This window comes from Orycteropus afer, unplaced genomic scaffold (assembly GCF_000298275.1).
Source record: "Orycteropus afer afer isolate SDZICR_OR568_19922 unplaced genomic scaffold, OryAfe1.0 scaffold00196, whole genome shotgun sequence".
Taxonomy (NCBI): Eukaryota; Metazoa; Chordata; class Mammalia; order Tubulidentata; family Orycteropodidae; genus Orycteropus; species Orycteropus afer.
In genome coordinates, this window is record NW_006921783.1 from 5,034,325 (window position 1) to 5,050,248 (window position 15,924).

Here is a 15,924-nt window from a genome sequence, read left to right on the forward strand (position 1 = left end):
CAGTAAACGGAAACAGAGAAGAAGCACTACCTGCTCTCTCGGTCAGCGTACATCTCCATGTGCCGGGGGTTGATGGTGGAGTCAATCACAACCCAGGAGCCGCCCCGCAGCTCGGCCTGGGGAGGAATGTAAACCAGTACAGGCTGGGAGCACTCGCGTAAACTGTCCACGATGTAAGCACCGAACTTCAGCACTTGGTCGTACATATCTACAGAGAATGATACAATTAGAAGTCATGGAACTGGTCCTTCCTAAAGTAGTGCCTCTAAACATCATGGTACACAGAAAACAATATTGGTATGGCACACTGCCTCCATGAGGAGACTGCTCATGGCCACAGTGGCTCCAACCACTTCAGGTCCTGGTTTGCACCCTGAAGACTAAAGGAATTCCACCTGTATTCCATTCTGCATGCCAGAGGATATTCAAAAGCACAAGGGAGCAAAAGAGAAATGTACTGTCTTTCACAAGATACAGGGTGCAATCCTTATCCCAGGGAAGAAGCCTTCCAGATTACGTATCCATTTTATATTGTTCCCGAATTTCTGTACTCAGGTTTCACCACATTAATTCACACTTGCTCTACAAACGTTGAGTATTTTTCATGTCAATATGTGATCTCTCCCACTACATTAAGTTTTCTGACAGAAGGAACTATTCTAGCTCTTTTCAATTTCTCTCATGATACTTAGCATATGATGAGCTCTTAAAATGTGCCGCTAATGGAAATGAATCCTTCAAAAACTTTATCTTGAGAAACTACCTTTCATCTTTGTATCCCCAGTGTTCTGCCCAGTGCCTGGAACATAGTTAGTGCTCAGTAAGTGTCTGCTGAATGAATAAATAAACACATATGGATGTTGGAAATAAAATAATTGAAAGAAAAACAAGTTAATTGTTTAACAGTTGCATTTTATCAGGGTATCAATGACAGAAAATAAAAAAATGTATTTATTGCAAATATCATAGAGCCACATAAAGAGAAGGGCTATGTCTTCATTCTGAGAAAGGATACAGTTTAGACTCTCCCAAATGGCAGGAGTAGCAAGAAAAAGGACCCCTGATACATAAATAAAGTTGTGTCCTTGAAAAAGCAGGATCGTTTATTTTCTGACATTTTATGGAGTTCTTCCCAATTCCCAGCTCAGTGAAGTCTAAACATTGGTAAAGCTTAAGGCAGTGTTTCCAGATGTATAATGACTACTTTAGTGGAACCATAATGGATGATCCTTTCTAAACAATGAATAATAGGTTCAACTGAGTTCAAGTTTTCCTATCAAAGATGGGATCTCAATTTGGAATATATCAATTCTGGAAATCCAAAGCAAAGATACATTTTTCAGGAAGTTAAGGGCAATGAGTTGTTGTTAGGTGCCATCAAGTCAGTTGTGACTCAGAGTGACCCCATGTAAAACAGAACGAAACCCTGCATGGCCTGCCCGACACTCCTAATCACTGCTGTGTCTGAGCCCATCATCGCAGCCACTGTGTTAGTTGGGACTCAGAGTGACCCCATGTAAAACAGAACGAAACCCTGCATATGGCCTGCCCGACACTCCTAGTCACTGCTGTGTCTGAGCCCATCATCACAGCCACTGTGTCAGTTCACCTGTTGAGGGTCTTCCTCTTTTTTTGCTGACCCCCCCCTTTTTTTTTTTTTTTTTTAAAACCAAGAACGGTCTTTCCTTCTCTAAGAACTGGTCCCTCCTCATAACATATCCAAAATGTATGAGACAAAATCTCACCATCCTCACTTCCAAGGAACATTCTGGCTGTACTTCTTGCAAGACAGATTTGTTCATTCTTCTGGCAGTTCATGGTGTATGTAATATTCTTCACCAACACCATAATTTAAAGGGATCAGTTTGTCTACAGTCTTATTTTTCACATGCATTATGAAGTGACTGAAAACACCATGGTTGGGTCAGTGGCACCTTAGTCCTCAAACTGACATCTTTGCTCTTTAACCCTTTAAAGAGGTCTTTTCGGCAGTTTTGCCTAATGCAGAGTTGTTTGATTTCTTAACTGCTGCTTCCGTGGGCACTGGTTGTAGATCCGAGTAAAATGAAATCTTTCACAACTTCAGAATTTATCCTGATGCTGCCTATTGGTCCAGTTGTGAGGGTTTTTTTTTTTTTTTTGATGTTGAGGTGTAGTCCATACTGAAGGCTGGACTCTCTGATCTTCATCAGTAAATGCAAGTCTTCTTCACTCTCAGCAAGGCACAAGCTGTTGGGTCTTCCTCTATTTCCAATGCCACGTTCTTCTTCATATAGTCCAGCTTCTCAGATTACTTGCTCAGCATACAGAATGAGTAAGTATGGTGAAAGGATACAACCCTGATGTACATCCTTCTTGATTTTAAACTATACCGTATCCTCTTGTTCTGTTCAAATGACTGCCTCTTGGTCTATGAACAGGTTCTTCACAGTACAATTAACTTTTCTGGAATTCCCATTCCTCACAATGTTATCCAAAATTTGTTATGATCCACACAGTCAAATACCTTTGCACAGTCAAGAAAACACAGGTGAGCATCTTTTTGGTATTCTCTACTTTAAGCCAAGATCAATCTGACATCACCAATGATATCCCTCATTCCATATCCTCTTCTAACTCTGGCTTGAATTTCTGGCAGTTCCCTGTCAATGTACTGCTACAATAGATTTTTTTACTGATCTTCAGCAAAATTTTACTTGTATGTGATATTAGTGATATCACTGAACAATTTCCTCATTCGGTTGGATCACTTTTCTTTGGAATGGGCACAGATAGGGATCTCTTCCAGTCGACTGGACAGGTAGCTGTACTTCCAAATTTTTTGGCACTGACTGAATGCTTCCAGTGCTGCATTTGTTTGCTGAAACATCTCAATTTGATATTCCCTCAATTCCCGGAGACTTGTTTATTGCCAATGCTGTCGGTGCAGCTTTGATGTCTTCCTTCATTACCATTGATTTTGATCATATGCTGGCTCCTGTAATGTAGTTTTAATTGTACTTATTGGCAAATTAAACTGCCACCTTCTCCAAAATAAAAATGCCTCTATCTACAAATCATCAGTGAGCACATTTCACTGCAAGGCATATGCCTTTCTCCAGTCCCCTGGTCACCCTGTGAAGACTTTAGAAATTCTAAATTGCCTCAGGAGAAACTCCCTATTCTGAACGAATGTGTATGGTCACATGTTCTGTATATATGATCAGAGAAAAGACATTTATTCCTTTGGGTAGGAAGCAAAGACCAAAAAAAAAATTTACTGCTAATTACACAACTGCTGTATGAAGAGCAGGGAATAAAGGACTTTAAGCACTTTACGCTAATTCTGTGGTTATAAAAATAATTGCTCAGTTCAAATTATTTTAAGTAAATTAATTCTTTAGTGGATATTTCAACTAGTGCTACATAATAAAATAATTGTGTAATTAGCAGTACATTTTTCAGTGCTGCCAAGACTACAGTCCCAGAAAAAAATAACAGAATGGAGTGGCCGTCAATGGCATCATGCACAGGGAAGAAAGGGAAGGTGCAGATAAAAGAAGAAAATAAAACAATAGAAAATAGCATCAAAAAGCTGCTGTACCTGGGGGAAAAAAAGAGGTAAATGAAGACAAAGTTTCTAGCCTCTTCACGTTTGCTTATTAAAGATCTATCTACATCAAAATCTCTCTCTGTATTATCTATGATTATCAGATCTAGCTCCAAAAAAGGGAGGAATTTTATTTTAAATGTATGTTAGTTTAATTTAAAAACAACAACAAAAAAACCCTTAATTTCATAGTATATACAAATAGTTTGAGTTTGTTTAAATTGAGTTTGTGTGCATTTTTTATTTTTGTGAAATTAACTTTGGTTCTTGTGTTTCACCCTCACGCTGTGGCTGGCTTATCCTGTACCAGGCAGCGTGACTGCAGACACAGACACATACAATGTAATCACTGAAAATCACATTATTATATCGCAGTTATGGGTGAAAAAACAGGCTTAGTTAAATAAGTAAGTGGCAGAGATAGGACTAAACCCAGATCTTTTTGGCTAAAAAGTCCACATTGTACTGCCTCACTCTTAACTCCTCATCTTTCATTGCCGGGAAGAGAGCATGAGGCCCCAGCAGTGTCATTTCTAGCATCTAATAATGGATGAGTAACACGTAAGTCAGAAGAGAGTCTTGAATAGTTCTAGATATTTTGTATGGTCAGAAATGTCACTTCCAGCTTTGTGGAGGGCCTTGTTCTTAACCCGAACAAATGTCTTCAGGCCCCAAAGCTGTAAGTAGGAAAGGGGCATCAAGTTTCATTAAGGTTGACACGCTTGGGTCTGAAAATAATGCCTCTGTCTAACAAGGAATACCAACAGACCCACAATCTAACCATCCTAACAACCAAAAAGCAGCAAAGGCTATTAAAATAGAAACAAACTCTACACACAGAATGCTCCGGCTGAACTGCAGCTGCCCCTGACTACACATACTGAAAGGTGGCTGAAGCACTAGCAGTAATCTGACACACATCTGTCCGAAATAACCACATTTAGGAGAGCAGAAGCACAACCAGGAGTGGCATGGAAGGGGGTGACCCCCAAGGGTTTACGCTAAAATTCCCTCTATGGAATTTTAAAGCTATGCATATGCCTTGAGAAACACAACTGGGTATGGAAAATACTGACAGGTTCTTCACTGGAGAGGCAGGAGCTTGGGACCTTCCGGCTTTCTGAGCAAAGCACATCTGTGCAAATGGGGATCACGCACTGCCTCTCCAGCGTGTTTGCAGTACCAGGCACCAGAGTCGGCCTGGGACCTTCATTGTTATACAACATAGATAAACTGTGGCAGCCACGTGTACCAAACGAGAGAGCGGGGTGGCAGGGTGTCTCCACAGTGCCACACACTCTTGAAACTGGAACATATCTTATTGGCTTGGGCTAGATTATCTGCTAGAAGCTGAAGGTAAACATTAGGCATATACAAGCTGCATACATATAATGTCTCTTATGAGTCCATTAAGGCTGGGTGACACTGTATTTCAACATCCAAATAATCAGAGATTTTAAAATAGACTTTCATTCCGGCTAAAGTTTTCAATAAATGTTTTTTTTATTGTTATTTATAACCTGTCCCAGGAAAAAATAATAAGTATAACATGAAAAGCCAACTGAGAGTGACCCCGTAGCACCAGCAGTGAGGCAGCTTAATATCACTGGGATTTGCATCCTATCAAGCTATTCATGCTGAGGCTGGGACCCTGGTGCTAATTTCTAGTAAATTTCACGCTTGATGTCTCCCTGTTGTGGGTCATTGCCGGTTCGTCTAAATAAACTGCTTCCAAATGGCTCTTCCATCTAAATATTCAGCCAGTTTTTATAATTTAATTTTGCATTATGCTGAATAGCCTTCCGGCCAGATAGAACTCACTGGAAAAAAGCACCAATGCCATCTTGACATGCTTTTATTTATTTATTTATATTTTTACTGCTCGAATTAGACCTCCTAGGCTGACTAGTAAAGAGTTTTTTTTTTCCCCCCTTCCACTAATGTCAATTTTCAGCATAGCAAGAGCTGTCTCTAATCTTTTCCTACTCATTACACACAATTTTGGAGTCATTTTACCCACAGTGCAGTCGGCTCCTAGCTGTGTGTTTGTGTGCACTGAGGGATGGCATAATTGTTTATTTTCCCTCCCCGCATAATCCCCAGCCAGTACTGAAACCAAAACTGCAAACATCTCCCCAAGGGATGTTGAGAATGACAAGAGGCTCTCAGCTTAGGTCCTTTTACATGAGATAATATGTAGAAAACATCTTGACCTATATGTAAATATGAAAGGCACTGTTCTTCCCCCTCCTACTTCTTCACTGATCTCCACACTCCTAAAGCTTATGTATCAAGTATGCATCAGCAGCAAAATTCAGAAATAGAACTGGGCCTAGTCTATACCAGGCCAGTAACTCATGTCAGAGCTCCTGAAGTTTCTTGTGACAATAACCAAGGACAATCCCAAAGCAGAGGGGAGGCAGGTAAATAATAACTTTCTAAGGACACAGACATTTTATTCTGGGGAGATTCTAGTAGAATCTAGTGCTACAGGAAGTCACAAAGATCTAGGTTCCTGTCCCAACTCTGTCATTTCTTAGCTGAATGATCTTGGAAAATTTACTTAACCTAAGCTTCAATTTATGTAGAATCCAAACAACAACACAGAGGTGCTTGTTATGATTATTTAGGAGCTCTGGTGGTATAATGCCTAAGGCATGTGACTGCTGACCAGAAAGTTGGCAGTTCAAACCCACCAGCCACTCCTCAGAAGGAAGACTGGGCACTTTAATTCCATAGAGATACTGCCTCGACGGCAGTGAGTTTGGGTTTTGGTTTGTTAAGATTATCTAAGTAGTGCATATAAAATGGTTAGCAGAGTTTCTGGTAAAAAGAGCTCAATGAATCTTAACTGTTGTTCTTATTGTTATAGAGCTAGCAGCCAATCTGGGCCTGAGCCAAAATATACTGCAGAATTAAAGCTTTTTCTAGAAGCAGCAGCACATCAGGAATTTTGAACCCCGAACTCCAGATGGGCTGATTTACTCCTTAAGTAATGCCAATGGCTCTCCAGCAGAGAGGTAACCAAGGAGTAATATATCATTGTATTCTTTCCCAGGTCTTAATGGGGATTGTACAATTAGGGAATTTGGGATCAAGTGCACTCTGATGCTAAATGAACCTCATACATACAAATAAAAGGGGCTGACCAGTCTACCAACTTCTATCTAGTGTCATCCTCTTTTGAACCCCCAGATATTTTGTTTATACTTTATATATTAAGGCTTTATAATTCTGCCCAGGACATGCTTTTTAACTTCTTGAGGCAATATCTGTTGCTGATTTATTTTTGTTTTCTCTGAAGTGCTGAGCATAGTTCCCTGAACATGGAACTCAGTAAATGTGAGTAGGACCACCTTGTTTAACCTGTACCTCAACTTCTCTGGTATCTTTACTGATTTATTATCTTAGTCAAAAATAATTTACCTTGGTAGTGTAAAAAAAACATACCAACATTAATTTGCAAGTATAGTCCAAATCTCCCTCAAGAAAAGTGCAAAACTTGGTAAGTCTTCTAGCACATAAAAGCAAAAGGGAATTTTTCAACTGAAACAAAACAAAACACCAACACCACACTAGTCTTCTACATTTTGTCATGGAGGTCTGGCTATGCAGAGCTCTTCCTATTCAGGCAAGGGCAGGTTGGTGCCATAAATCTCTCATATGTTTCTACACATAGCTACAGAAGGGGAGCTTCCTTCAGCTTTTCCTCCTTCTGAGGCCACCGAGGCTCCTGCCTCTAACTATTTTTGGATGCCTTATTGAAAGTACATTATTTCACATTTGCGAGGGTCTCAAATGTGTATCTGGTTCTATCCTAGGTCACCTTCTGATCACTCTACTCCAGCAATATCAACCATCCCTGCCTTCCATTCCATTCTGTAACCCACGCTACCACTTCAGAATTCTGAGTTCTTCCTGGATGAACAAGGTTCATACTCTGCCTACTCTAATACCTTCCTGGGATGTAGTCTCTAGCCTTAAACACCATGACTCTCTGGCCATTGGAAACAGAGCTTCACTCCTGTGAGAGGAGTGGGGAATTGAATTTCCCTTGGCTGTCCCTGTAATGTCCACAGTGGCTCTGCACATGGAGGATTCTCAGTAAATGGTGAAGCTGGCTGCCTAATCATTAAGTAATTCCCACAGTACAGAGGAAAGCCTTTATAATATGGTCTAATATGCTGGAGCCACAAGCCCAGGGCTGTTGTTGGATAATAATAACACACATCACAAACCGTCACTAGGAACAGCTTCTAGCACAGAATTTGTTCATGTTTTCCCTCCAATAAATGCTAATTTCACTATCTATCTTGGTCATTACAGAACGTTAACAAATAATATCAACAAATACTATGCCTAGAAAAGAGAGAGAGATAAGCACAGTTATATTTCCCTAGTACCACCAGGACGGTCCATCATCCACCTGTGAAAATTAAATCCACAACAGCAGTAGACATAGGTAACACAGTAGACTGTTCTGAAAGTTTGTATGGAGCTGTAAAACACTGAATTTTCCCATTTAAACTGCAACTCAGAAGTTATCTCAGAGGGAGTATAATCTCTAAGATCTCTGAGATGCCTATGGTGGCGGGTTGTCAGGACACATATAAGCTCTGCCCAGTCTTAGCCTCTGTGTCTCCCCACCCTCTACTATGGAGTACCCTGAAGTCAGTGAGGTTTGTCCAGAACACAGAGCTGGTCAATCACCTTTCATCCCACCAGAGAAGCCTCTCCAGTTGGCAAAGACCATCAGAGGCAGCCCTTCACGGGTGAAATCTTTGATAGCCTGGTAAGTCTTAAATGCAGAGTCTGGGAACCAAACCTGGCCAGCCTGCTGGATTATCTATGAGAGAAAGTCAGAGGAAGGTACAATTAACAACATAGTTTGAAGGGGAATCACTTCAGGTAAACACAGTTTTTACTGATTGAAAATTCAAACCCAAACCCAACAAACAAAAACTGTCATTAATGAAGATTATTTTGAAGTAAAAAAGATCTTTGACTTGTCAAATACTTCTTTTTAAAGTTCTGATTACACCACCACTCTTTAGTCAAAAAGGGGAAACCTTAGTGCTTATAATGGAAGAATACAGTGCTAGAAACCCTCATTCTAGGCTTCTCAAAGGCAACTTTAAATGACTCAATTACACTGCTCCTCAAAGCAAACCAAATGTATTCTTGTCTCAAAGTGTATTCTTTTTCTCAAAATCTTTCTCACCACTCTGCTTTGTACAACTATTCCATACTGTGGTTAATCAACAGATCTTTTGTCTAGATGTGAAAACCTAATCTACCCTTTAAAAAAAGACAGACTATGGTTTGTACCTGGAGTTAGGACAGGTTTCATTATTAATTCTAGTTGTAGCTTTCCCATGTGCATACTCACAGAATCTGGGTCCCAAAACCCCTCAGCATCATCTCAGCTGTCTTTCTCTAAAACTACCTCCCCAACAGAAGGCTATTGTCTAGCATCTGCTAGATCACTGTAAAGGTATTTTTACAGATTTAGCTTGCGATCCATCTTTAAAGAAAAAGGGGGTAAAAAAAGAATCCGCTGTCATCAAGTCGATTCTGACTCATGGTAACCCCACGTACATCACTTTAAAAGTGAGTACACGATCGTCTGAAACCACTGAAGGCTGCTGCCTGCCCTTCCCTCTAAACCGCTGGTCTGCAGTACCCCAGTACACCGACAGGCTCTACAGAAGGGAAACACAGCTCCACGCACGGCACACAGTGCAATCGTGGTGACCTACCTTGGCTTCAGAATCCAGGTTTGCAGGATCAGCTGGGATACTTAGTTCCACTGTTCGGGTTTCTACGGCAACTACACCCACAGGTATTCCTCCTAGCCTGATAAAAAATGAGGCAAATAAGAACCCAAAATACATCAACATGACAGCCACCATTTACTTTCCAATTCCTTATCAAAACACCGGAAAAGAAACTGGAAAACAAAGAAAGCAAAGGGAATCTAACTTTTCTAGGGGTTAAATGTGAGACTCTATGGATTTGGTACTCTGTAAATATGGTGGGAACCATTCTCAGAATCAATCCCATTCTGAAATGCTCTATCCATAGGATTATCATTTAAACTCAACAGCTTAGTACGTACATGTATCTCTTTGGTTGCCAAAGAAAATTTCTCAGTTTACTCTAGAAGATCTCTTTGCTGGAGAAGGAGGAAAACAGTCTGAAAAGGTAGTAGGAACTTGAAGACAATGAGTAACTGTTTTAATGTGCTTTGGCCTTGTTGGAATAGAGATGTGGTTTTCTACGGATATTAATAATAAGGTACCAGGTATGATGTGAGAAAAAGCATAGAGAATGAGGGAGGGGGTAAGCAAGCACGAGAGATCGAGAGAGAGAGAGAAAATGCTGCAAGGTACAGGGAGAGTTCTCACTCCTGAAAATATGATTCAATCTTAACTTTCTCAGCCTCATTCCTTGGGGTGAGGGCTGGGATGTGTTATAGTCTTTCATTCCACACAACATCTCCATAACAAAACTTTTCCATGAAGGATGGTCTTTGGTTGTTACGTTTGCTACTGGAAATGGATTCTTGTCATCACAAGAGACCTGATAGGGGTCTGAGTGGGGACCACCCACCCCCTTGTCACTTGCCTGCACTGAATCAGAATCAAAAGCCCTCTAGACAACCAGACAACGAGCAGGAGGTACACAAGAGGATTTAGAAATATTTCTGTTCACAATGATTAACAATCCAACTGCAAACTTGTAATTGCAAAAGCCACCCTAAATCGGTAACTTATAACTTATATATTAGGGCCCATGTGACCTAATAAAGAACATCTTTATCCGAGTATTACAGTTATTTATTGAACTTGAAAACAGCTCAGAACAACTTCTGTTTTCTATTATACTTCATATAAATTTTATCAGGCTAGCACATGAAGATGCTACATCTTGTTTTATAGTGTGTCCCTGGACAAGGTGCCATGGAATAATAAAAGACAATTTACAGCCAATAGCACACATATTCCAAACATACATACCAAAGATGAGTTTTGGCAGCACTTACAGTAACAATCCCAGAAGAATACATTTATATTTATTTTTTGAAATGCCACTGCTTTCCAAAGCAGCTAGCTCCATTTGTGTTTTATATAGTTGTGAGCATGTATATGTGTTTGGAGTAAGGAGCACAGAACTCATCAGATGGAAAGAAAGGAAGAAGTCACGGTGAGTGTTGTTATAAACAATGGTGGTGCTAACCAAAGCCAAGCTTGACTGATCCTGGTTGCAGAACAATCCCCATTCCTCCAATCGCAAGTGTAAAGCATGAGTCTCTGATTTCCCATGGGAGGGCCTTAAAGACCTTAAAAAGGTTTGACTTTCTGAGGCTTAAAACCTCTCATTTTTTTTATAGACAGGAAAACTGAAATAGAATAGATAAGAGACAATTCTTAAGAAGTTGATATTAGTGTGTGATGTGAGGATTCTTTATAACAAATAAGTCCTGGGTAGGAGGGTTCTCTCTCTAGCTCAACCCACCTTGACCTCCCTAGTGTATGTATTTTTCCAGGCTCAAAAAGTGACCCTCCCTGGGAGCCAGAAGCCTGTGGGTAGCTAGTCCCTGTGAGATTCAGTCAAAGCTAAAAGCAGGCCCGACTCCTATTCAGAGTCACAGTGGAAGCTCTTGTCTGTGGGATTTGCCATTTGATGGCTCCTTGTCACTGGTAGCATGAGGCGTGCTGACCTGCTGTACTGAAAGAACCACAAAGCCTAGAATTATTTCCAAGGCTAGAATCTAAATCTCAACCCAATGTGGCATGTTTGAGAATCTTGAGCAGGTGCCACTTTTCACCAAGATAAGGAAAACTGATCACCCCCGAGAGGAAGGTGAGCTCCAGATGCAGGTCCCTAGGGCAGCGCGTCTCTGCAGTGCAGAACTAGATTAAGATCAGTCTTGGCAGGTGCTCGTTATAGCCAGTGCTACAGATTATTTCGTACAAAGCTTGCTGTTGAGTGAAGCACTTCTTAGAGTGGGTATTAAAATTTAATAGAAACTTCAATTCCCCACTAGAAAAATATGGGTATCCCAACAACCTATTCCAGCTTATTTCACTCACTCTTCTTTCAGGTAAACTTTTATTTATTTACTTTTTTAGGCAATAGCCAACACAGTGCATTTGTCACTTAAATAATCTCAATGTCATGAAGGGACTTCTCTCAGGTTACAAACAGAAGATGAGTCTGTGATCCACTTGTCACCTGCTTCTCAAAGAAACTGATCTTTGGGGGAGGGGGAGTCATTGGTGGCCTGTGAATGTTGCAGTTGGACTTTATAGCTCCCAAAGGGCTTTTGTTTCATCATTATATAAAGTGTCAAAATCAGCCTTCAGAACAAACATGTCACTAAATGACTACTGGGAACCAGTGCCCCAGCATAACTGGACTTGTCTGTAATCCAGTAGCATTAGGAAGTTTAGATAAAGAGAACATTATTGGTGAAAAACTATACAGCAATGGCCCCTGCCTTTCTTATTTTTAGTTGAGAGGAAAAAGAACTTCCAAAACGAAGTCTTACCTGGCTCTGCCAACTACCACAGTCTGTGCCCAGGGTTGCATAATCTCTGAGAAAGATCCATAGTCAAAAAACCCACTCAACCACTGGCCTTTCTGGGCTACAGAAGGGATAGAAAGGAAGCAAAGAAGGATAAAGACAATCAATCTGTTGAAAATGCACAGGAACTGAAAAATCTGGGGTTGGATTTGGGGGCTACTTTGGGGGTACTGTTGTTTCTTGTAACCGTATTATAACAGATGGAAGCATCAGGCAGCTGAGTGTTCGTCTGCCTTCAGACATCATCTCCTATTTCATTTGCTAGTCTGCATAAAAAGAATCATTTATCAGCAAAAGCATCATTTATTGTTAAACGATGGGGTTCGGCTACCAGAGGGAGTTTGCATGCTTTTAAATAAATAACTGTTTTTTTTTCCAAGATACTGCAAACATTTGTCAAAAGGCAGCCAAGTCATTAAAGATGTTTTCAAAATGTCTATTTCTGTTTTAAAACTTAGCTTACAATCTTCTGTTTGATTCCACTGATTTTCTTTTAATGGAAAGATGAAAATAGCCAAACAGTAAGTGTTAATGATCAGACGAGGACCCAAATTTGAAGAAAGGAAAAGGATATATTCGCTTTATTTACTGCTGACAAAGAAGAATTTTTCTACAAGACCATGCCAACTTATTCTTAACAGACAGTAAAAAATAAAATGATTAAGATACAGATACTTAATGGCATTAACCTCCCTTGCACACAGAATTTCCTTCACTAAGACACAGAACTTTTCAACATCTTAGTCTAAGAAAAGACTTCGGTTCTACAGGTATCCGTGTTTGACCAAGGCCTCATAAAAGCTTCTGCAAATAACTGTTTCCTAGCTTGCCCCTCAGCTCACTTTCTCAGTGATTCTTCTAATCTGAACATGGCCCTCCGCCCCCTAAAAACCCAAGTCCAAAACCAATTAAAAGTGGAGATCCGAGCAAGCTAACCTCTGCTGACTTAAACAGGATGAAGAGTGTTTTATCAAGACTAAACTTGTAATTACTGTGTTCTACATTCTTTGCCTCTATGGCCCCAGTGTAAAATGTGATCATCCATTTCAAAATTATCTCTCTATCGTGAGCCCAAAGCCGATCGTTTAGATTCTGGTCTCGTGTTGAGCGTCAGTTTGAAGAATATCACAGCACTATCTCCTCTAATAAATGACTTTAACTTTTCACCTAGAAGATATCTGCTTTAACTTATCACAGGGAAGCATCTGCTTTCCTTAGCGCTTCCACTAAATTAACATCTGAAGTCACTCGATTTGGGAGCGAGTGTTAGCTACACATGGACAGCTGGATGAATTACTAGGAAGTCAATGAAAAAATATTATTCAAAAAACAGAAAACTTAGTTTATCACAAGTTTCATTTTATTTTGTGGATCTCATTAATAATGGCCAGAATAATGCCCAACTACACACAGCTGTTCAACACCTGAAAGGCTCAAATTCTGATGAAACATCCAAGTCCATCAAAATATTGAAAATTCATATGCTTAGTTCATTGTACGATTCCTACTTCAATCAATAATGATGATTTGGGACTACAGAGTTCATTTGGAACTATCTGTCCTTTAAAAACTTTCCTGCCTTATTGTTGATTGGGGGAGGGAAGTATCACTGGTGGGCTATGGCTATTGCAGTTGGGCTTTACAGTCACCAAAAACCAGAAACCAAGGAGTCAGACCCGACTCATAGCGACCCCTCCTTGGGTTTCCGAGTATCACTATGGAATTAGATTGCCCAAACTTCCTCCCAAGGAGTGGGTGGTGGGTTTGAACCGCCAGCCTTCTGGTTAGCAGTCAGATGCCTTAGGCACACTACGCCACCAGCGCTCCACAGTCATGAAAATGCAGGCAGGCCATATACATCTCTGACAGAGAACTTAGAAGCCAGCTAAGATGGTTCCCCATCCTTCCCACAACACTCACTGAATCTTGTTCTGATTTTAAGAGACCCAACTTCACCCCCAGAAATCCTGGATTTTAAGGCTGACACCATAGTTCGTATTATAATCATGGTACAAATATGAGAGGTCAGGAGATTACTATCATAATTTTTCTGGTTGTGATTAACAAATTAAAATTAAGAAATTAAAATTAGTTTTATTGTGATTAACAAGAAAAGGCATTGAAAGTAACAGGCAAAATTTAAATTAAAACTAACATCTCTCTTGTGATTTTTCTATAATATCTATAGTAGGCTTCAGATTAAGACCCTATTTATCTATTTATCTCTGCATGGTAGTGAAGGTCAGATAAGGTAATGTATATGAAGTGCTTTATAGTTCCACCAGGTTTAGAGTGGGTACCCACAAGTTTACTAAGACCTCCTTATGAAGACCTTTTTCTCTTTTGACAAAATCACAAGGACTCTTCAGTTTGGTGAAATGACATCTTCTGCATTCTATTCTTTTATACATAGCTTTTCTTTGAAACAGTTGCAATAAACATGCAAATAAAACAAAACAAAAGACACTTCCTTACACAACCTGAAATAATAGATTCAAAATGTTGTTGTTGTTAGGTGCCGTCAAGTCGTTTCCGACTCACAGCGACCCCATGTACAGCAGAATGAAACACCGCCTGATCCCACGCCAGCTCCATGATCCCTGCTATAATTAAGCCTGTCATCGCAGCCACCGTGTCAATCCATCTCGTTGAAGGCCACCCCCTCTTTCATCGACCCTCTACTCTACCAAGCATGACATCCTTCTCCAGGGAATGGTCCCTTCTGACAACACGACCAAAATAGGTGAGACGAAGTCTGGCCATTCTCGCTTCCAAGGAGCATTTCAGGTGCACTTCCTCCAGGACAGATCTGTTAGTTCTTTTAACAGTCCATGGTACTTAGTCAGCATTCTTTGCCAACACCACAACTCAAAAGCATCAACTCTTCTTTGGTCTTCCTTATTCATTGTCCACCTCTCACATGCATGTGAAGCCACTGGAAATATCATGGCTTGTGTCAGGTGCACCTTAGTCCTCAAGGAGACATCCCTGCTCCTCAGCACTTGAAACAGTTCCTTCACAGTTGACCTTCCCAATGCTACACGCTGTCTAAAGTCCTGACTGCTGCTTCCATTGGCATCAATTGTAGAACCAAGCAATGTGAGGTCATTGACAACCTCAATCTTCCCTCCATTTATTGTGATGCTGCTCATTGGTCCAGTTGTGAGGATTTTTCTTTTCTTTATATTGAAACGTTAACCATACTGCAGACTGTATTCTTCAACCTTCATCAGTAAGTACCTCAAGTCATCCTCACTTTCAGCAAGCAAAGTTGTATTGTCTGCATATCTCAGGTTGTTAATGATTCTTTCTCCAATCCTGATGCCGCATTTTTCTTCATATAGTCCAGCTTCTTGGATTATTTGCTCAGCATATAATCCTGACGCACTCCCTTCTTGATTTAAAACCATGTAGTGTTCCCTTGTCCCGTTTGAATGACAGCCTCCTGGTCAAGGTACAGGTTCCTCATGAGTACAATCAAGTGTTCGGGAATTCCCATTCTTCTCAACGTTATCCATAATTTGTCATGATCCACACAGTCAAATGCCTTTGCATAGTCAATGAAACACAAGTAAACATCTTTCTGGTATTCTTTGCCCTGAGCCAAGATCCATCTGACAATGGCTATGATATCCCTTGTTCCATGTCCTCTTCTGAATCCAGCTTGCACCTCTGGAAGTTCTCTGTCAATATACTGCTGCAAATGTTTTTGAATTATCTTCAGTAAGATCTTACTTGCATGTGA

At 40.4% G+C, this 15,924-nt stretch overlaps 1 protein-coding gene across 1 annotated transcript in view; it reads right to left on the bottom strand.

The window, feature by feature from the left end:
* ACACA (acetyl-CoA carboxylase alpha) overlaps positions 1-15,924 on the bottom strand; it is a 260,973-nt gene that overhangs the window by 26,967 nt on the left and 218,082 nt on the right. Inside the window, exons 47-50 of the mRNA XM_007947891.2 lie at positions 12,144-12,240; positions 9,349-9,445; positions 8,300-8,435; positions 31-208 (exon numbers count right to left, since the gene is read on the bottom strand). Of these exons, the coding sequence (XP_007946082.2) occupies positions 31-208; positions 8,300-8,435; positions 9,349-9,445; positions 12,144-12,240 (508 nt within the window). The remainder of the gene's footprint in view (positions 1-30; positions 209-8,299; positions 8,436-9,348; positions 9,446-12,143; positions 12,241-15,924) is intronic.